General features: G+C 44.5%; 1 protein-coding gene across 1 annotated transcript; it reads right to left on the reverse strand.

The window, feature by feature from the left end:
* Window positions 1–7,862: 7,862 nt before the first annotated feature.
* Window positions 7,863–21,689, reverse strand: LOC115401240 (cytochrome P450 2G1-like). The gene is made up of 9 exons (XM_030109475.1): window positions 21,519–21,689; window positions 19,558–19,720; window positions 14,366–14,515; window positions 13,911–14,071; window positions 9,513–9,689; window positions 8,743–8,884; window positions 8,413–8,600; window positions 8,185–8,326; window positions 7,863–8,044 (listed from the first exon to the last, which is right to left on the reverse strand). Exons 1-9 carry the CDS (start codon window positions 21,687–21,689, stop codon window positions 7,863–7,865), a joined length of 1,476 nt encoding a protein of 491 aa, XP_029965335.1.
* Window positions 21,690–22,070: the final 381 nt, after the last annotated feature.

A 22,070-nucleotide genomic window follows, 5' to 3' on the forward strand; every position in this document is an offset into this window, starting at 1 on the left:
GAAGACGCACAGAGAAACCCTCGGTAATCATCCATCTCTGGACTGCTCTCTGGATTTCCATTTTTGAATGAGTGTATGAAGAAACCTTTTTTTCACAATGTTTGTTCAGTGGATTTTATTGATGCATCATGCTGATTTCTGCAGTCAACAAGTTTACCTGGGTCATGTTCTGACATGTGCAGGTTTAGTTTCAGATATTTTGTGAATGTATTTTTTTTTCTCCCACGTTAATTTATATTATGAATTTGACATATTAACATTATGCTTATTCACTGTTTTTATTATTACCAATCAATGTAACACCTTGAAGCCCTCTGAGGCAACTGTTGTTGTGATACTGGGCTATACAAAAATAAATTGATTGATTGATTGATTGATTGATTGATTGATATTTGAAAGAGGTGACATGACCAGTCCAGGTTTTTCTCCCACGTTGAGATACTGAAACACCAATTTGAAAAACAAACTGAAAAGTTCCAATCATTTATATGAAATGTTACCAACATGAGCTTCACCTGTCAACCTAAAATCCAGAGGTGATCAACAGAACTACCTCGTGTTTCTTTTTTGGATCATATTGTGTAATTAAGAAAAAGTGGTACTTAAATTCAAACCATTACTCTCACAATAAAACCTTTTATATTGGATTTATTTAAAAAAAAATATTTCAAAATTGATTGTATTCATTTGACAACAAAGATCCTTTCATATATATTTTCAGTTTCATAAATGTTGCAATTCAAAATGTTTGAGATTATTTCATTATTACATTATCTGCTCACTGAATATGGAAGCACTAAAATGAATCCAATTTTTTGTGCACGGCAAAGCAATTCACAATTACGATCACAGCGTGACCTGAACACAAAAATCTTTAAGCAGTTTCTCGTAATCTGACAGTTCTGTGTGAGAATATTAGTAAGAATTAGCTTCAATATGACAATATTGTGTGTGACAGAAGAGATCCTCAGTGCTTCCTGAGTGGGATCTTTGTTTTCATCGTGGGGTCAAGGTGATATTGTACCTCTGTGGCGCTTTGGCAAAGCTGCTGTGCTCTGGAACAAGGTTTATGCTGTCGGGACCTTCAGAGCAGCTCAGTGTGAAATCATGCACCACTGACACCATGAAGATAAAAAGCTCCATAGGAGCCAGAGACTCGCCCACACAGGCCCTCCTCCCTGTGAAGGACAAACAAATCACCAGTGTGAATAAAGTTCACACATAATCACGTGAATCAACGTGACTTCTAACCTACAGTGAGGACTTGTTTTATTGCCTGCAGAAAATGGCATGAAAGCAGGATTCTTCTTAAAGTTTCCATTCTGGTCCAGAAAATGTTTGGGGTTGATAATCCAGGTTGTTTCCCACTGTTTTTCATAACTCAGCGTGGAGTGTTTATTTTCCAATAGGATATTAAAGATTTTCACAACTTTTCTAGAGAAAGAGTTACACCCCTCCCATTCCTGTTCAATCTCCTGCCATCAGGCAGAAGGTCCTGAACTCTGAAGTCCAGCTCCACCAGCCTGGGAAGCAGCTTCATCCATCAGGCCGTCAAGGTTTTTTCAGTGGTAAAGAAAACAGTTTTCCATCATTTGAGAAATGTGCAAAGTTTCAGTTTCAGCATGAGTTACTGGCAGATGAATGATTCCATCTCAAACTTTACCTCCTGGATGCTGAAATAAGAAGCTCACAGAGTTAGCCTTGGGTGGTGGTTGGGCATGGTTTAACTTGGATGCAGGGCAGAGAGGCGGCCCAGCTGGCTGCTGGGGGAGCTGCTGGGGAGAGCTGATTGAAGTCTCCTGTGGGTAATTATTGGTTGTCTCTCCCCTCCCTCTCCCAGGGCCAGCGGAGGATTAAGAGGGCTGCTCCAGGGGGGTTTTGAGGGAGACTGATGGAAGAGAGTTTCATGGCAGAAATGCGGAGAGGATGGTCTGCAGGTCTCGTACTGTTGGGCAGAGAGGGCTTTATAAGTTTTCTGTTGCCTGGAGGAAAGCGACACTGGGCTCACGCTAGATGCAGTGCGTGTTAGGTCAAGCTCCAATATGGATTTACTGCAAGACTGACACTCACGCTGTCCCTGGAGGAGGTTGCCAGATCTGTCTCTGTTTCCAGCCCAAACACAAAGTAAAACTCATCCAACTCAACAGAAAGCAACCCAAATCCCCATCCCTGTAGAAAACACGTCATAAACGTAAAACGAAAGTTACGTATGTAACTACAGTTCTATGAATCCTGGATGACGGCCAGAGGCGGTGCTTCAAGCACTGAATTCTTGTGTATGCACATGTCGAGGATAACAACAACAATGTCACCTGGTGACCTCCGGTGACCTACGTGAGTCTATAAAGTCACGTCACACCGAAAGCTCAGTCCCAAAAATCTTCTTGCGCAGCACGAGGATTCTGAGGGACTGAACGCTCTGGCGGTCATCCAGGATTCATAGAACTGTAGTTACATACGTAACTTTCGTTCTATTTCATCCCTCCTGACCGCCAGAGGCGGTGCTTCAAGCACTACATGACTAGTGTCAACAAGGTCCTGAGGAATCAACGGACCCAGCCCATGCACTCACCTCAGTCAATTGAAGGGCAATGCTGCACAGAATGCCGGTTGCACAGCAGCCATGTTGACACGGTAGAACCTGGCTGACGTCCACGACGCAGCGGCACACACAGTCTCCAGCGGCACCCCTACGAGTCTGTAGCAAGGTATACAGAAGGTGACCTAACTCCCGGGACATGAAAGTGTAGCAGTAGAGGTGTGTGTGCCCTGTGCAGGGCGCTGCTGATTGGCCACCTGATGCAGCAGCAGAGAGGTGTGTGCTCTGGTGCAGGGTGCTGCTGATTGGCCACCTCGTAAGGTGGCCCAGTATAAAAGTAGCCCTCCTCCCAGCAGTCATCCTTTTGCACTTCTGCTAGTCTTGGCATGTCACATCCAGGTCAGAGGCTGCCCGACTGAGAGGTACGGCTGCACACTGCTTCAGCTTGCTGGCTGCTTTATTTCCCTCATTGTGCTTACAGCATGGGTGCTTGTTTGCAGGCAACTGTTTGTGTGCAGTTGGGTGCTCCGTCTTGAGGCTTCGCTGTATTGTTCAGCTTTGGTAGGTGTCCTCTCTTCACAGTGTAGTAGATGCTACCACAGGTGGCTGATGCTAGAGTGGTCACAGGTGAAGCATTGGTGGCTGGAGTCCTCTCTCCCTCCCTCTTCTGAGTGTGCGCGTGTGCATCTGCTGAAATCTCAGGTATGCATGTGTATAGTTGCAGCTCATCGGCATGAATTAGTCTCGCTGTTTTAATAGTATTTTTTCATTGATGCAGGTGCTACTGTGATCGGCTGGTAGAGCTGCTGCTGCTTTGTCTCCAGCTGATTGTCTCCAGCTGCTGGGGTTGAGCTGCTTTGTCACAAGTCCTTGTTTCTGATACCCCCAACCTGCATAACGACGTCTGCCTGTGCCGCTGAGGAGATCCGACGACGGCGCAGCAGCTACGACGGAGCCATATCCCCCGTGCCTTGTGCAGGCCGGGGCACAGTCTTAAACCAGGGTTCTCTGCCCCCACCTTCAGTATGAATGAGTCAATGAGTGTGTGAACTTGTGGGTTGTGTTATGTGTATCTTTGGTTAATTTTCATTTCTTTCGATTGCAACCCCACTGTTTTATTCCCTTCCCCTTTTGCAGTGGCTGGAGGCTGGTGGTGGCGGTGCTGGTGACCTGGTGGTGGCGTCCCTCCATTCTCTTTGCGTGTTCCTGGTGGTGGGAGTGGTTTTTTTGTGTGTGTGTGCCACGGGTTGGGTGATTTCGATTGATTTATTTTTCATTTAGATGGTCCCTCCACCTCTCAAACCCGGGCCCACCCACTAGGCCTCAGCCAGGGTAAATTTTCCCTTTCCCTTCCTCCTTGAGTTTTATGGTGTGAATGTTATTTTAAACCAATTTGTTAATAAAATTTGTATTTTTTTTTATCAGTGCAACCACGTCTCAAGCCGTTCTTCTGGGCAACGAACCAGAGTGCCTTTGTACTTTGAATAACTCCCTGGGTGAAATTCCCAGGGTGGCGTTGTTGGGTTCATTAATATATCTTCATTAAATTATCCATCCCATCGTTGCCACAAAAGCAAAGGCCTGCAGGGAAGTATCGACAAGGCCTTGTGTAGGGGAGTCCACCTCCACCGCTTCCAGAGACGAAGCCAGGCCCAGTAACAGATGGGACATGGAGTTACTAATCGTTCCCATCCCCTTCATAAGCCCTGCAGAGCAGCTCGTCAGTAGCTCGACATTGAGGATGCGGGCACCTCGCATCTGTCCTCAAGGCCTCATCTGGGGACACAATAAGGGAGGCCACGGCAGGTTCAACAGCCGGCATACGGTCCAACCCAAACTTAGCAGCTTCTTGCATCGAAGCCAGGGCCCTACCATCAGTGGTAGGTTTAGAAAAGGCCTTCGTATCGGTCCAGCAGGCATGAAGCTGGCCGATATATTCCACTGACGGCGGCACCAAAAAAGCCGCAGCAGAAGCCTGTCGCCGAAAGAAGGCACAGGTTGCAGCCGACTGCGTAGGAGGTGCGTCGAGATGCAGACGTGCCAGCGCCATGCAAATTTGTGGAGACGGCAGCATTATCCTCACTCTTCACAGAAGAGGCGGACGCCTGAGAGCCGCCCTCAGAAGCCTCAGGGCTCACATCCGGCAGCCCAAAAAACTGCGAGTCAGAGTCCTGAAAATGAGAATCCGATGCCTCAACAGATATGGCATCCTCCTCACAGAGAGAGGATGCGTCCTCAGTGTGAAGTGCAGGGGCCTTCTGGTTACCCTCAGCACCCTGAAGGGCCTGGAGGAGAGCCTTCATCTGAGCCAGCTCAGATGTCAAATTGTCGACCTTCACTGCCAGTGCAGAAGGACGATTCCCCTTGGACCGCTTCCGTGGAGCAGTAGACGCGTCACCCGCAGCGGAGCGTTTACAGGGGGATGAAGAAGCGTCTCCAGCAACCACCTGCGCAGCGGGGAGCGGAGCAGAGGACGACACCGACATCCATGCCGCCGAACCCTCAGACGCGGCTAGGCGAGCCGTATGCAGTGAGAGGGGCTTAACGCTGCAGTTCAGGCCGCATTTTCAGTAAGGCCCTCTTGCAGGTGGGCCACCCCCAGACAGGAAGGGCACAGATCATGCCCATCGTCTTGTTGGAGGGGAGCCAAACAGTCCCGGAAACCGGGAGAATCAATCATAGTAAGCTCAAACCGGAGGTCAGACCGGGCGTAGCCGCCACTATGACCGCAAAATTAACCAACAAAAACAGCCACACGAGCGAACACACTACTTGGGGAGACCCAAAAGGGAAGAAAATCAAAAGAAGGAGCTGGACACGGCAATAAACCAATTGTCACAGACAACAAGTCGAAAACAGCTGGAGCAAAACAGAAAGTCATGCTGAAAATGGCAACAGACAAACACAATCAGCTTCCAAATCATAAACGGCAGTAGGAAAGACTCACCAACGCTGAGACAGGACGCACCACGCCGCCACAGGCAGCTCACGCAGCCCCGGAGGGCGAGCCGTGCTCGCACCACCGACCGCACACAGCTAGGTCATGGGCCAACAGCAGTGAGTCGCAACAGCAGCCGTGGGTCCCAAAAAACACTCCAAGCAGCAAAGTACTCGACCATGTGCGAGAAAAACAAAAGGGACTGAGTTTCTGGTGTGACGTGACTTTATAGACTCACGTAGGTCACCGGAGGTCACCAGGTGACGTTGTTGTTATTTATCCTCGACATGTGCATACACAAGAATGATCATTCAGTGTCTCTGGCGGTCAGGAGGGATGAAATAGAATCCTTATTTAAATAATAAAAAACACCGCAGACAGAAGAACATCAAACTGAATGCAGAGAACTTCAGATTGAGACAGAAGAAGGCAGTATGGGTCGGCTGACTAGGAGTAGAAAGTTCAGAATTAACGACAGAGCAATCAGCTGAGAACGTACAAATGCACATCTGACTGCAGAAGGTTCTACGACCCAGCACCGGCTAGACGTCAGGACGCCGATTGGCGATGAAGGAAACGCAGCTGAAAACCATTCTGGTGATGAGCTGGTCCTGCACTTCCATAAACAGTCTTTCTGGTGAGGCAGCCCTGTGGCACCCCTTCCGGCTGTGGTCCGGCTGCGGTCCGGCTACGGAGCCCTACGGAGCTCCGGAAACTTTCCGCTCGCTAGCATCCTATTTTTCCGGACGCCGGAGCCCTACTGCGTCAATCCAGACAGAAGCAAGGCAGGTGCCGGAAGAAAATGCGATACGTGTTCCAGAATAAGTGATTTCAAAATAAAATCTGTGTCGTGTTTTTGCCTTAATATTCTATTTTTTTCTGATAGAATACAGAACAAACAACGTGATCTAGTCATTATACACATTAGAAGAATGAAAGGTTTTGTACTTTATCACTGCAGGTTAGTCCAAAGACACCAAAATTGCACAAAACAGCTCTATGTCCAGAGAGGCTCTGTGTTGCCAGATTGGGCGGGTTTCTGCCAAATCAGGTTTCTTTTTTAACATGTCAGGTGGGTTGATGAAATGGTTATGTGTTTGTGACGTGTTTTTTAATTATACAAATATGGCCTTTACAGTTTTAACGTGCATTTTCAACCGATATGTCGGTTTAAGCTGCTTTCGATTGAGTTAAACGGGTTTCATATTGTTTGGGGGAGAGAGCGACGGATCTGGCAACCTCCTCGAGCGGCCGGTAGTGGTACCTGACGAGGTGTGAGTGACAGTGCTGCAGTCATTCCATACTGGAGATGGACTGCAGCCGGACTGGAGCCAGTGTGAGCCTGGCGTGGACACGGACATGTGGGACGTGTTTCTGCTTTGTCAGTGAATTGATTGAGTTTATCTTTTTTTTTTTTTTTTATGTTTTATTGTGTTGATGGATACATTCTTGCACAAGAACATTTTATCAGACAAAAAGTGGTTGATGGCAGAGGATTGAAAATCTGATGATAATAGGACTTAAGATTTCAATTCAGCAGGACAGACTGTCACTCATGGAAAGAATTCTGTTCGTTAATTTCTCTACATCTTCTAATGTTTTGAGCCATGACCCTGTTTTTGTGGAAGGCATGTAAAAATGACTGTAAAGAATTATAGATCATCAGTCATTTTTTCAATTACGAAACACAAAAATTACTAGACACAGTTTATGAAAGGAACACTTTAATAGGCATGATCTGTATTTATGATACAAAATCCTGTGGTTGTTCAGTTACCTTTTTCATCAACTGCAGTTTAAATATTTGTGGCAGTGTTGCTCTTGTTGTAACTTGATGTGTCTGCTCTGCATTTCCAGATGTAATTCCAGAGAATTACTAGATACATTTTTTTTTATTGAGCAGAGGAGATTCTCCTCAAGGTGTAAACAAACTCAGATAAACAAACAAAAAAAAAAAAACCCTTCATATTTCCAGTGATCTGCCATGTGTGCATCTCATAACCTCAGTTCAAAGATCATTTACAGAAATAAACCGAGAACATTCCAAATCCACCAGGAAGCAGACAGAAGTGAGTTTTATCTACACACTACTCATGATGTTGGAATCCCTACATACAAGAGATTTACTCGGGTAACACATTCATCAAGTCAAAAACACGGAAATATGAATTACGAAATGTAAGTTGTTTGGTCAATAAAGGTGTAGAATGTACATTATGTAAATTTAAATCCAGTCATGAGAGTGCTATGGAATTCCCCTGAGTACTCGTTTTGATGTAAAATTATGAACCATAAAGTCAATGAAATGAAACTGTGGTATTCTATTTGTTATTAAAAAAAGAATTAAGATATAATTTGCATTTCAGCACATTTGAAGTTTCACTCTCATCGGGGCGTAGCCGTGATCAGGTATCTGCGAGGCACGTTGGCGAAGCTGCTGTATTCGGGGTTGAGGTCGATGCTGTCAGGTCCTCCAGGAGACGAGAAGGTGAACGTCTGCAGCAGTGACACCATGAAGAGGAAGAACTCCATGCGGGCCAGAGACTCTCCAACACAAGCCCTCTTTCCTGGGACACCACAACAGACCTGTTTAGCCCGATCCGACTTATTTACATCTTGAACTGATACATCCCAAACCCACGTCCTCGTCCAGCTCCTTCAGCTGTGTTTGTCTTCAGCGTGTGAAACAGAAAATGTGTTTATTTACCGGCAGAGAATGGAAGGAACGCAGGGTTTTTCTTGAAGTTGCCATTCTGGTCCAAGAAGTGCTGCGGGTTGAAAGACCAAGGCGTGGCCCACCGGTTCTCCTCTTTCAGCACAGAGTGCAGCAGGGGAAGGATTATAGTGTCCTGTGAGGGGAAGCAGACCGCTGCAGTCTGCTGAATCAAAATAAATCATATTTAATCATAAATCATAACTAAAGAATCCTGAATACCTTTGGAATGGTGTACCCCCTAAAGGAGATGTCACTGAGAGCAGAGTGAGGGATTCCCATGGGGATAATGTCCATAAAACGCTGAATTTCATGGAGGACCGCATCTGTAAAGGGGAGGGACTTCCTGTCCTCCATTCGAGGGGAATGCTTCTGTCCAAGCACAGTGTCGATCTCCTGCTGCATCGCCTCTGTACGGGCATCAACACAGTCTTTATCATCACATGCAAACACTGAAGCACTGACTCAAACCAGAGATATTCTCCCTGAAAATCACTGACGATCATACATGTCTTTCACCGTGTGATGACATTGTTCAGGATTGTGACTTACCTTGTATTTTGGGGTATTTGACCATGACGCTCAGTGCATATCTGATGGTGGAGCTGGTGGTCTCAGTTCCTGCCAGGAACAGATCCAACACTGTGGACACCAGGTTATCTTCATGGAACTCAGTTGTGGGATTGTCCTTCTCCTGAAAGAAAAATATAAGAGTTGTTTCACTAAATAAAACAAAGCAAAACACCCTGCAGGATGACAGCTGGAACTGCTGCAGCAATGAGTGGCAGACTGAATCTGATCAACCAGAGTAAAATGAATATTATTATCTCTTCATCATGACACCTGTTTCTCGTTTGTGAGTGTCTTTCAATGTGAAACTGTTTACAATTAAAATACATGCTCCACTAAAATAAAAGATTCAGCATAAATTACGTCTGTGCATTAAATTGATAATTTTGTGTGCTAATTTCAAATTCACCGATTAATTGTGATTAACTGCAGTTGGATCGGTGATTAATTTATGTTTTATAATTGATTGGCACGACTACGTTGTTTATTCCCCTTTTAATGCTGTTGTTACTGGCTTTTTATTGCTTAATAGTACGTATTGTAAAACAGATTAAACAGCTTTGTGTCTGAATTTTCTTTATAAATACACTGTTGAGACAGTCATTTGCAAAATGTTCTTCCATGTTATAAAAACCAGTATGTTGAGGGTAAGAATATGATTCTAGCTCTCTGCAAAGATTTTAAAACTGCAGTGAATGCCACAAAAAGAACTTTGTGCATCAGGAATCATGGCAAAGTTGCTGAGACCTCACCTGGTTGATTCTGTTGAAGAAGCAGTCGATGTAATCTCTGGGTGAACTGGGGTCCAGCGTCTCCCGGTGAGCCTGAATCTTTTTTGTGATGAAGCTTCTCGTCTTTTCAATATCAGCAAATACTTTGTGGTGTCGACCCGGCAGCCACTCCATCAGTCCAGGGAAGACGTTGTACAGCTGGAAACAAAAGTGAAATCAGTTGCATCTCACAAGGAGCTGAGCAGGAGGCAATGAACAGGTCAAAACAGTGGTTGATGATTCATCAGAATAACAGAAAAAACTGTATTACTCACATGCACATAATATGTGAATGAAAACCGCTATTAATGGGATTTTTTAAAAATAAAATTAGTGTAAGAAAATTACAAAATACCTCAAATTAAAATTATAATAACCAGTAAATATGTAAAATATACAGCACTGAGCTTTGTTTTGGTAACTTTTGTATTGGAAATTAAGTGTTTTCCCAATGTGTTGGAGTTCACCCCAGTGAACAAGAGGGTCGCGCCTGCGCCTTTGGATTGGGGATAAGTGTCTCACTGTTGTTTTGGCTTACGGGCCAAACAGCAGTGTAGAGGACACAGCCTTGGAGTCCCTGGGAGGGGTGGTGGACAGTGCTCCAACTGGGGACTCCATTTTTCTACTGCACAGCAAATTTTCCAGTGTTGAATTAACTCTGAAAGTGTTAAAGAGTGGTCTCATATATACACTTTTGCAGTGTTAAAATCTCAACACTGACCAGTGTTAATTTTCTGACACTCTGCTGACACTCTGTGGAGTTATATTAATATTGTTGACCAGTGTTCCTATTTAACTCTACACAGTGTTAATTCTTAGAATGAACACTTTAAAGTGTATATTTTAACACTTACATTTAACACTACAACAGTGTATATATGAGACCACTCTTAACACTTTCAGAGTTAATTCAACACTGGGAAATTTGCTGTGTGGGGGACTTCCACACCCACATGGGAAGTGACAGTCAGACCTGGAGGGGGTGACTGGGATGCACGGCCACCGAGATCAGGACACCCTATAAGTTGGTGATCAACTTTGTTGTCGTGTTATCTGACCTAATGCTGCGTTCACACCGGACGCGTCGCAAGCTTCGTGGACGGTGCTTTTCTAAGCAAAGTCTATGGTGGACAAGCATTGTGGAGCGGCGGGGGGCGGGGCGGCGCTTCAGGAGCGTCAGGAGCATCAGGAGCGTCGACTTTTCAAGCTTTTCGAGCTTTTCAAGCTTCTAATGCCCACGACGCACGTTCCCTGCGTCAGGAGCTTCGTGAGCGTTGCTTTTTGAGACTTCGGAAAACTGAACTTTCGACGCGCTGCCGCTGGGCGTCAACCAATCAGAGACGATCCCTCGGGTGCTACGTCACTACGTTTCACGAGCACCGATGCGGGCCAGCAGGTTGTCAAACTGGGCACGGGAGAGACGAAAGTAGCCCTGGAAGCGACCCTCAGCCTCACGCAGCTCCTGGGGCAAATGGTGAAACTCCCCAAATTCAGAACGCCTCTGTATAATGGGATGAACCCAGAAATGACGCCCATGTGCCCGACTTTCCCGATTTTCGGGGGCTAATTCTGAAACCTGGAAGAGAAAACGCTCTGTTTCACAGCGTACTTCAGCCAAAACAAATACGCTGGCTTGCTTTAGCTCTTTAGCTCTAGCTTCTCTACACGCAAAGAAAATGCGAAAACGTCTTTTCTTGTGAGAAACTCACCAAGCGCAGACCCTTCAGACTCTTGCTCTTGCTTGACTGTTGCTTTCAGACGATGGTCAAAGTTTATCTCCGTAAACGAAGTTACAAAAAGCAGCAATGCTGATTGCCGAGGGCCTGCGGGAGGGGGGCTCAGGGGAGCCAGCTTCTCCGTGTGACGTGAACGTGGGAAACAGAGCGTTTTCATAGTGCGGGAGGGGCTGCCTCTCTGAGCAGCACAAACACGAGGAAAGCTCAAACACACAGGTACAAAGGAAAAAAAACGCTTTGGGGGTGTTTTTGGTGAGCACATAACTATATAACAAGGTCAAAACATACAAAAACTGAATTTTGCATGATACAGCCCCTTTAACAAATAAAGCCAAGCCACTCTCTCAATGCGATCCGCCATAGCTGGAAACAGAAATCACAGCCTCCCGCGTGCCAATAAACTGACGCGCGTCAAAAGTGTCGCGAGCGTCGTGCTTGAAGCTTCACAAGCCATCTTGCTTAGGTAACCCTAAGCAAGATGGCGGAGATGCGGAATCCTGCCTACAGCACCTTTAAGACTCTGGATGTGTAGGCACTGTCTTGGTTGACATGTCTCTGCAACATCGTGTGGGGGTCGGAGACAGCGCCTCTGGATTGGCAGGAGGAACAATGCGGTTTTCGTCCTGGTCGCGCAACACTGGACCAGCTCTATACCCTTGGTGATGCTTTGGCAGTATGGAGTCCGGAGCCCCTTGTTAAGGGTCGTTCGGTCTCTGTATAACTGAAGCAGGAGCCTGGTCTGCATTGCTGGCAGTAAGTTGAACCTATTCTCAGTGAATTTTGTTGGACTCCGGCAGGGCTGCCCTTTGTCACTAGTTCTGTTTGTAAGTATAATTGACAGAATTTCTTGGCAGCAGCCAGGGGCTGGAGGGGGCCTGGTTCAGTAAACATAGGATTTCATCTCTGCTTTTTGCAGATGATGTTGTCCTGTTGGCTCCATCGAACCGGGACCTACAGCACGCACTGGGGTGGTTTTAAGCTGAGTGTGAAGCGATGGGGATGAGGATCAGCATGTCCAAATCCAAGACCATGGTCCTTGACCAGAATAAGGTGGTCTGCCCTCTTCAAGTTGGTGGAGAAACCGTAGCTCAAGTGAGTAAGTATCTTGGGGTCTTGTTCATGAGTGGGGGAAGGATGGAGCGTGAGATTGACAGGCAAATCGGTGCAGCGACTGCAGTGATGCAGTTGTATCGGTTCGTTGTGGTGAAGGAGTTGAGCCGAAAGGCGAAGCTCTTGATTTACCATTCAATCTTCCCTCTCACTCTCACCTATGATCATGAGCTTTGGGTCATGACCAAAAGAGCCCATTTCTGGATACAAGTGGCTGAAATGAGCTTTCTCTGTAGGGTGGCTGGGCGCTCCCTGATGGTGCGTTCACACCGGATGCGTTGCAAGCTTCACAGGCTTCACACTGACGCCTCAAAGTTGATGAATGTAAAGTGTGGAATTCGACGCATGTTCAAATCTACACACGACGCTTGCAACGCTCGCGACGCGTGGCAGCTCATTGGCGGGAGTGGGAGGAGCTTAAGTTGGTCACAACGAGGGACGTCTTCCCCAGAGTGCTCGTCTGTGATTGGATGACGCTCTGCGTTGACGCTTCCAAAGTTCAATTTTCCCAACTTCAGGCGTTGACGCCTGCAACGCCTTATGCACGTGACGTGCATTGCCAACGCTCGAAAAGCTAGAAGAGCGACGCTCGAAAAGCGCCTGTCGCGCGTTAGGTCCGTTGAAGCTCATCCACCATAGATTTTGAATGTAAAAGCAACGCTCGTGACGCTTGCAACGCGTCCGGTGTGAGGGATAGGGATAGGGTGAGGAGCTCAGTCACCAGGAGGGAGCTCAGAGTCCAGTTGCTACTCCTCCACATCGAGAGGGAGGTGTTCTGGGCATGTCCTGCTGGGAGGAGGCCCAGGGGAAGACCCAGGACATGCTGGAGAGACTATGTCTATTGTTTCAGGATCCTCCCAGAAGAACTAGAAGACGTGAGGTGGGAAAAAGAGAAGTTTGGGCATGCCTGCTTCGACTGATAAGCAGTTGAAAGAAGACGGATCGATGGACTAAAAATAAAACAACCATTAAACATGCAAAGTGTTGAGCTTAGTTTAGATAACTTTTGCATTGGAAATTAAATATACTATTGAAATAGTAATGAGGAAAAGTTGCTCCACCTGACCACTAACCTGGCAAAAGCCATATTGACATGTGCAGCAACGAATTGCTTCACATGTCAATCTGGGATTTCACTCGGCAAATCCGTGAAAGGAGGGACTTGCTGTAGAACTCTTTGCGTTCATTGGACAGAAGGACACAGTGCACCCGCCTAACCATGTTTGGTTTCAGCCAATCGCTGCAAAGAAAAAAACCTCTTGCTGATCATTTTTCAAAGATGCAATAGAGGGTTCATCCAAAACAGATTTAATCGCTGTCGGGATATCCATTGTTTTCGCTAGTCATGCTAATATTATTAGCTTTCCATCGCTTCCTGCTTCCGTCAAAGCTTCATGTCCCACCCTAAACAACGCGTGATTGGTCCGACCGAAAAAAATCTGATCCCGAGCACATAGGCTTGAGTGGTACAAGATGGATTCTCGTGGTGTGTGAGAACAAATACCGTGAGAATTCAGCTTGCTGGCAAGATTACCTGACCCCAGGGGCTGCTGCTAAATTTAATGATGTCTGCAGTGATCTGGAGAAGCTGCAGGAACTGGTCGTCATCGTAGCTGAAGCGTTCGCCAAACACCATGCAGCAGATGACGTTAGACACAGAGCAGCTGAGGAAGAAGGTGGGATCGAACGGCTTTGCTGGATAACAACAAATAAAGCAGACAAGACTCACAAAAACAAAACGGAATATATTTTGCAATCTTCATCATCTTGATGAAGACTTCTTGAGAATAAATATTGCTGTGCTAAATATATGTCACCCCTTAAATGACATGCCAATCTGAAAAAAGAAACAACTTTTGAAATTCATTTAATTTAAAAAAAACTTCAACCCAAGCCCGTCAAACTGTGTACTAACTAATGACTGTTACTTATACTGTGAAACCGACAATAGGCTGTGTATTCCCTATTGGTTGCACAAACCCAACATACCCTTAGTGGACTGTATGCGATCGATCAGCTGACTGCTGACCTCCTGGATCCACTCTTCCATCCCTTTTCGTCCCATCCCGAAGTCTCTCAGAGTTGTAAGGGTGAAGCGTCGCAGCTGACTCCAGCGCTCCCCGTTACTGATCCCTAAACCTTTATTAGATAGAAAGTTGTAAGTTATCTGTCTTAACAAACAGAAAATACATGTTTGCATGAAAGATTTATGACACATCAAGACATAGCAATGCAAACATGTAACCAGTGATGGGCAGTAGCACGCTACAAGTAGCGGCGCTAGTAGCTGTAGTTACATTTAAATGTAGCGAGGCGGCAGCGCCGCTCCATTTGAGTCAAGTAGCTCTTTCTGTAACTAAGCTATTTTTAGAGCCAGCAGCGACGTAAGCTACACGTTACTGTCGTGTCGAGTGTCCAGAAGAAGTCGGCTGAATAAAGTTATGTGTGTGTATATGTGTGTGTGTGTGTGTGTGTGTGTGTGTGTGTGTGTGGGGGGGGGGGGGGGGGGGGGGGGGGATCTACGGTGATTTTTTTTGGTTTGTATATGACGATTATGGCGACTCACAGTTGGGTAAGGTTACCCAATCAGAGGCAAGATAAGGCGGGTCATGCCACTCCTACCAGGAAGCAGAGTTCTACACCCATACCAAACGCACATGTGAAATGACGACGAGTGAAGACAAAACAAGCAAAAGGGACGGAAGATAACGGATATACGGGATAATGGCAGAGGCAGAAAGCACTTGTTCCTCTGCTGACAGGAGGCTTTTGAATTGTTTGCAGTTTGTTTTTTTAATAAACAATCAAACAGAGTATTTTTCAACTGCCTTTTTGTTTGGTTGTAAAAAAAAAAAAAAAAAAAGTAGTGGGACTGTAGCCAGTTACTTATGCACTGTAGCTTGTAGCTTAACTTGCTACATTTCTCTGGGTTAGCTTTTGCTGTAGTGAAGCTATATTTTATCAAGATTAACTTGTAGCTTAACTTGCTATATTTTCCAAGTAGCTTACCCATCACTGCATGTAACTCAGTAGAAACAGAGCTTCATACTTTTCCTATGGTTTGATTTGTGTGTATATATATTATAAATATATACACTAGTATATACACTAAATATATACGCTAGTATATAATATATATTATTATATAATATATATTATATCCTGGTGAATTACACACACTCTATGACAATTTACAACTGGACACACTTCACTATGGATTACAAAAGCAATGAGTTTGGTTCTGACATAAACCCGGATAACAATTTTATTACTCCCGCAATGAACTGTTGTAAGTATTATAATGATGAACAATTTAGTAAGATCAAAATAGATAGTGCTTTCACAGTTATACACATAACCTGTAGAAGCATTTACAAAAATTGTAACGATATAAAAGTTTTCCTGAATAAGTTAAAAAAATTCTGTCATTGCCAAACCACACACACGCGTACACGGACTGATGAAATGAAATGCCACATACATGCCACACACACTCCCTCCCCCATTTTCAACGTCTCCACCACACGTTTCTGCTGACGACTAGTGGTGATGACGTGTTGCGCTGATATAGCTGCGACTGCTGATCCGTTAGTCTGATAGCAACTTGTCTCGTGTTTTTTTGCTATGTATGTGCGCAGGTTGGCTTTTTTTGGTCTCTCACTTCTAATCACGACTCCCTTCGGAACCGTGATCTGAATTGATGTATCTTTTTTTACCACCCTCCCCCCCTAATTTCTGTCTGAGTTTCTTTAACTCTGTTTCCTTTTCAAGACGGAGCACAGTAATTGGCTGCCTGGGTCTCTTAAAAACCCATGCAATTTCGTTGCACTTAGAACCTCAGTAACTTGTTGCGATGACAATAAAGACAATTCTGAATTCTGAATTCTGACATGGTTAGACGTTAAAAAAGGGTTGGATGTTAAATTGAATGGATATGAATTATATATATTAAATAAAGATGGGAAAAGAAGTGGGGGGGGGGTTGCCTTGTATGTTGACTCAAATTTGAGAAGTAAGTTGGTTGAAAGTAAAACCACCTTCATAGAAGGGATCATGGAATGTATAAGTGTCGAAATTGAACTTGAAGACTATAAAAAAATTCAAGTAAGTTGTTTGTACAGAACGCAAGGCTCTTGTTTAGATACATTTAACCAAAACATTGGAAAGTTGTTTATGGAGGCAAATAAGACCAAGATATCGGGGCCCAGCATGATGCTGATTATATTGATGTATGAATGACTGTGATAGGTGGTACAGCGCCACCTATGGGAGTGTGCAAAGATTACAATGCAATTTAAAAAATTACTTTTACCAATCTTTTTCATATTTGAAAGAAAATTCCTTTGTGGCCTCCTGATTAGAAAAGTCAATCAACTCTTTCCTGTAGCTTCCATGGTTTTGACTCTAGAGGCTTCTCTAAAACCCATTCATTGTCTATGTGGAAATGTTACTTGGCTTCCAATTTTTCAAATGAACTGAACTCCTCGGTGTTTGGACCAAATGAGCCCAAACTCAGCATGCTGCATCTAGACACATTGACCTTCAATATTCAGCCAGCTTTTTTTGATCTGTTGCTCAGTCTCCCCATAACAAGCCCTCAAAAATGCCTTCTTTTCCTGCCACACCAGTCCACTCTGTGCTGCTTGAACTGCACCCCCCTCCCCCCTTACCCCCATCCCCAATCTCCTGACTTTGATATACACACCCTAAACTCTGTACAAAATTCTGACAGAGGACACTGATCAAAAATGTCTATAATATCTTTGAACAGTTCCAATTCATTTCCATCAGGGGTGCAAACACTGGAGGCCGCAGTGTGTGGTGTTAATGTCAATTTAGCGAGCGCGAGACGTCGACGGCAATAGGAGGGAGTGAAGCACTAACGGCGATAGCCTTCATCACCGCGCGCGGCTTTAATTTTTTTTTTCTTTTCTTCCTTTTTTCCCTTCTACGAAATATGGAAAATTTTGTTTTGGTTGAAAAGGGTTAGGCAAAATAAGTTTTGGCTTCAGCCTAAACCCTTCGGTCACAGGATGATGATGTTGATGATGATTTTGATGATGATATGTTGATGTTGACGATGATAACTTATGTGGATGGCGATGATGATGATGATGATGATGTTGATGATGATGATGCCATTATAGTACACATATAATGTTGACTTTTTTCCTTGCTGACCGAATAAATCTAATACTACTACTACTAATTTTAATTCTCGTGAGGGGGATTTCAGCTTGTTTGGATGCCAAGTTTGGTAGTTGACATGTGGACAAAGTCTCTCACGGAATTTTTTGGTTCTGATCTTGAGATCAAGTTGAAGTTCAGCAGCCTGGAGGAATTTTATAACACTCAGCTGCTTAAGAAAGCCAAGTCCATTCGCAGAGATAAAAACTCGCCCTCTGTACCAGGAGTATAAGCTTCTTCCTTCTGGCCTCCGCCTTAACTTTTCCTCTAGCTACTAAAAACAGATATAAATTTTCGTGCCTGTCTCTATCCGCGCTTTAAACGCCGAGGAGAAGAGGAGGTAATTGCACCATTGTGGAGTTGAAGCAATGAGACGGGGGACGTAGGTGAACTGAAAACTTCCCTTGCTTTATTCCACTGAACAACTTACTAAAACACCTCACCTTTAAAAGCAAACAACAGCTGAAACACATAACCACTAATCACCCCAGAACTCCTCCCCTCTTAAAGGTACAAGTCCTCTTTGGTGAATGTCTCTTCTCTCTCACAAAGTGGATCCACCACACCATCACCTTTACCAATGTCATTTCCCCATACTCATTGGTAATGTTCACCATGCTTTTTACTATGCAGCTACTGTACATATTTGCTGACCAGTAGTCTGTCATTTCTCATTTATTTGCTTGTAATGTTATCCTGCATGTGGTTACACAGTTGACTGTTTATTTGCTGACCAGTAGTCTGTTATTTGTCTTTCACTTGTTTGGAACGTTAACTGTGCGTTTTAATGGGCAGCTACTGTTTATTTGCAGACCAGTAGTCTGTTAATTCTCTTTTAATTGTTTGTAGTGTTAACTGTGCACTTGGTTACAAGCTACTGTTTTGTTTGCTGACCAATAGTCCGTTATTTGCCATCCTTCTCCTCGACCAGGACCACAGCTTGGTTTGATAAGTCCACTTTGTTGATCTGCTTTCTTGTACTGGAGCTAGCTGTACACCAATGTCTGTACTGCTCATGTTATCATGTATATATTTTTTGTTGTTGTGTCTGGATGTGACTTCACTGCAAACCAAATCACCCTTCAAGGGACAAATGAATAAAATGAACTGAACCGAGCACTCCTGCGGCTGGTCGGCGTTCGCCGTTCCAGGCTGGCCTCCGTCCTGCAGGGCTCCGCTCTACCAACCGTCCCCTTTCTGTCTTTCATAGAGATGCCAGCTGTTAAAGGAATACTCCGCATAGTGCTCCGCGGAAGCATAAACCAGCACACAGCAGCTGAGTTTATGGCTTCTGCTGCTGTGCGCCAGTATATCCTTCCATAGGGCACTGTGCATGCGCAGGTCTGTGTGTATCAAAATGTTATTTTAACGGATTGAAAAGAAAACACGTCTTTTAAAATGTTTTATAACCATTGGGATTTACTTCACGTGCTAATACGCCGTCCCCTGGACCACTGGAAGGAGTATTTTGTCCACTTTTGTCAGTCCTGCTCTGTTTCGTATTGACTTCCAACAATTGAGTTAAGCTAACTACGATGCTAACAGCTGGGAACCAGTCACTGGAAGCAGAGACAAAAAAAGTATTTTTGAGCTTGACTAACTTTGTCAATGATAGGGATAGGGCGTGGGTCAAAAATCTTTGGCGTATTCCTTTAAGTTTCCTTTTGTTGTAATGTCTTGATGATTCTTTAATACAGTTCATGTGTTCTACATTTCGTCTCCATCTAATCATTGATTTTTCTTTTGCAGAATACCTGCCTCCTTTGAACCTGGATATTGGCCCACTGGTCCAGTTGCCTTCTTAATTAGTCAAACTAAATTGTATGCCTTATGCATCCTTGACTCACAGATTACATACAGGTAAATAATTTTAAGTTATAAAATTGTATATGGTTGTATATCAGGATGTGCTTTACAGATGAGCATTGTGGGTAACTGCATGCATGCATATATTCCTCCTTCTACTGTACTTCCATCAGACCTGTATGCCTTACCATATCCTCTGGAAGCTCGGACCATGAAGGCAATGGGTCCTCTGCCAGTGAAGTCGTCTGCCTGGTCCACCAGTGCCTCCTTCACTGTGTCGTATCCCACCAGGACCACCACACGATTCAGTCCCATGTACACAGTCATCACAGGTCCATATATCTTACTCCACTGCAAGTCAGAGAGCAGGAAACATTGCATGTTTTACCTGGTCTGGCATGCAGGAAAAACATTCCCATTGGGACATCAAATAGGGTGACCATGTGTCAGATTTAGCCCAGACTTGTTCCCCTTTTTGGATATAAAATTATGTCCAAGCTGATTTTTTAGAATTCCCTATAATGATCAGATTATGATCAGCTTGTATTTTCATCCTTGTTTAACGAAGGAGAAATGTATTTTTGAGCAATGGGCTACCTCTCCTTTACTGTTTCCTTAAAGCTCTGTCCAGAGTTTTGAAAGAGAGAGGTTTTTTTTTAATCCAATGTCTCGGGTTCCACCCTCCCTCTGCTTTCATGAGGGACCAAGCCACGCCCCTTTAATAATGCATGCGCATTATCTGTCGGGTGAAAATGAGAGCCTCCGAGTCCTGCAGCATCCTCCATGTTTAGGTGTTTACGGTGGATATTCAGCAGACAGTGGATATATCCGAGGTAAGCGGGCCTGCTGCTGTGTTGCTAACTCACCTCTGCCTGGGCGAGTGCGTGTGCTCTCTGGCTGTGTGCACACTTTGATTGACAGCAGGACAAGGCAGAAGCTCGAAATCTATTGGCTGAAGCTGACCGGCGTTTTTTTGGATAACATGGGGGTCTATGAAGGCGGGGCTCATAAATAAATTTTTATATTGCTTTATGCTAATATATTGTAGTGACCAGACTAACACACAGTACATTATGGGATGGGGCCAAGGCTGCAATTGGGGGCAAACTTATATTGTGGTCAGCTTGTTAGAACAAAAAAAAAAAAAGAAGCAAATTAAGGATTTGACATTAGAATTGAATCTCCTGCAAATCAGACATATAAAATATAATGATATTTATCTCTGAAACCAAATCTCAGAAACAAAACAATCTCTGAATAACATGAAAATCAAATGGAAAAAAGTAAATTTTATCAAACAAAAATTTATGAAAATGGCCCTAAATCTAAAAAAAATGCTTGCATGGAGGATATGCAAACATTAGGCAGAGAGATCTGTTCATAACACACAGACTGATGAGGTGGATCATGAACTGGAAGACATTCAACTCACATTTGAAACTTATTACAAAAAATTATACTCACAACCCCAAGCATCTTAATAAGAGGTTGATGTTTTACCATCAATAGGACTGGAGCAGAACAAAATAAAGACTGAAAATGTAGCAGGTGAAGAAATAAATAAAGTCATATTGAGACTGAAAACAGGTAAAATGCCAGGAGCTGACGCTCCGTGTGAGCTCCGCTCTGACTGCCCGAGTGAGCATCGCACGGCTCGGCATCCTTCGGCATCGCTCGTCGGCTCGCCTAGGGCGCCTGAGAAGCCCGGGCCAGACCTGCCTGCCATTATGACCATGTTGGATGTACCTGTTCTGGATGTATTTTTATATGTTCAGATGTGTGTTTTCTCTTATTTATCCCTGAAAAATCAATTAAAAGAAAGTTTAAGAAAGAAAACAGATATGAAGAGGCAGGTCTCTCTTCTTCTTCATCTTTTATTTACTTTCTCTTTAACCCCAAAAAAACAGTTTGAATTTTCAAAATCTGATGCAACTGGAAAGCTGTTCCCTCATGAAAAGCAACTCTTCAAACCCTCGTTATTCCTCCTAATCAGAAATCTGAGAAGTTTTAATGCACCACTTGCGTTATTGACACATTGGATTTCAGTTCAAAGTGCAAATCAACAACAAACTGCAGCGACGAGCAAAGGTTTAGAGGAAAATAATACTGTGCAGTGTAATATGTGCAGAGAAGTGGATGGTTGAATCACCTCCAGCAGAGTTTTGAAGGGAGCTTTTTTGTCCAGAACCAGTAGATTTCCCACGATGGGCAGAGCTGTAGGTCCAGGAGGTAAAGACCACCGTCTGCGACTCTTCAAGCCCACCAGCCAAACCAGAACAACAATCAGTCCCCCCAAAATCAGCGTCCCAGAGAGCTCCATGTCAGCTTTCTGAAGGGACAGAAACTGTTTCCTGCAGAGGCTGAACTGATTTATGAACGCTGTGTTACACAACCTGTGTTTGTGTTGTCGGAGGAGATCTACCTTTCCCCTGGTTCAGACCAGATTCACTCCTGCCCAGGTCAACTGAGGTCAAACTCACACCCCCAAGACCTTCCTGATAACCTGTGCAGGGGAAAAAAGTTTCTGAAGACGCACAGAGAAACTCTCGGTAATCATCCCTCTCTGGACTGCTCTCTGGATTTCCATTTTTGAATGAGTGTATGAAGAAACCTTTTTTTCACAATGTTTGTTCAGTGGATTTTATTGATGGATTCATGCTGATTTCTGCAGTCAACAAGTTTACCTGGGTCATGTTCTGAC

Source organism: Salarias fasciatus, chromosome 14 (genome assembly GCF_902148845.1).
Source record: "Salarias fasciatus chromosome 14, fSalaFa1.1, whole genome shotgun sequence".
In the NCBI taxonomy this organism is placed as follows: domain Eukaryota; kingdom Metazoa; phylum Chordata; class Actinopteri; order Blenniiformes; family Blenniidae; genus Salarias; species Salarias fasciatus.

Excerpts from the sequence above, each read along its gene's own strand:
- LOC115401240 (XM_030109475.1), bottom strand. The coding sequence starts at position 21,689 with ATGGAGCTCTCTGGGACGCTGATTTTGGGGGGACTGATTGTTGTTCTG. Across the intron at positions 8,601-8,742 it reads CAAATACCCCAAAATACAAG|AGGCGATGCAGCAGGAGATC; the intron begins GTAAGTCACAAT and ends ATGCCCGTACAG. Across the intron at positions 8,045-8,184 it reads GTTCCTTCCATTCTCTGCCG|GAAAGAGGGCTTGTGTTGGA; the intron begins GTAAATAAACAC and ends GTGGTGTCCCAG.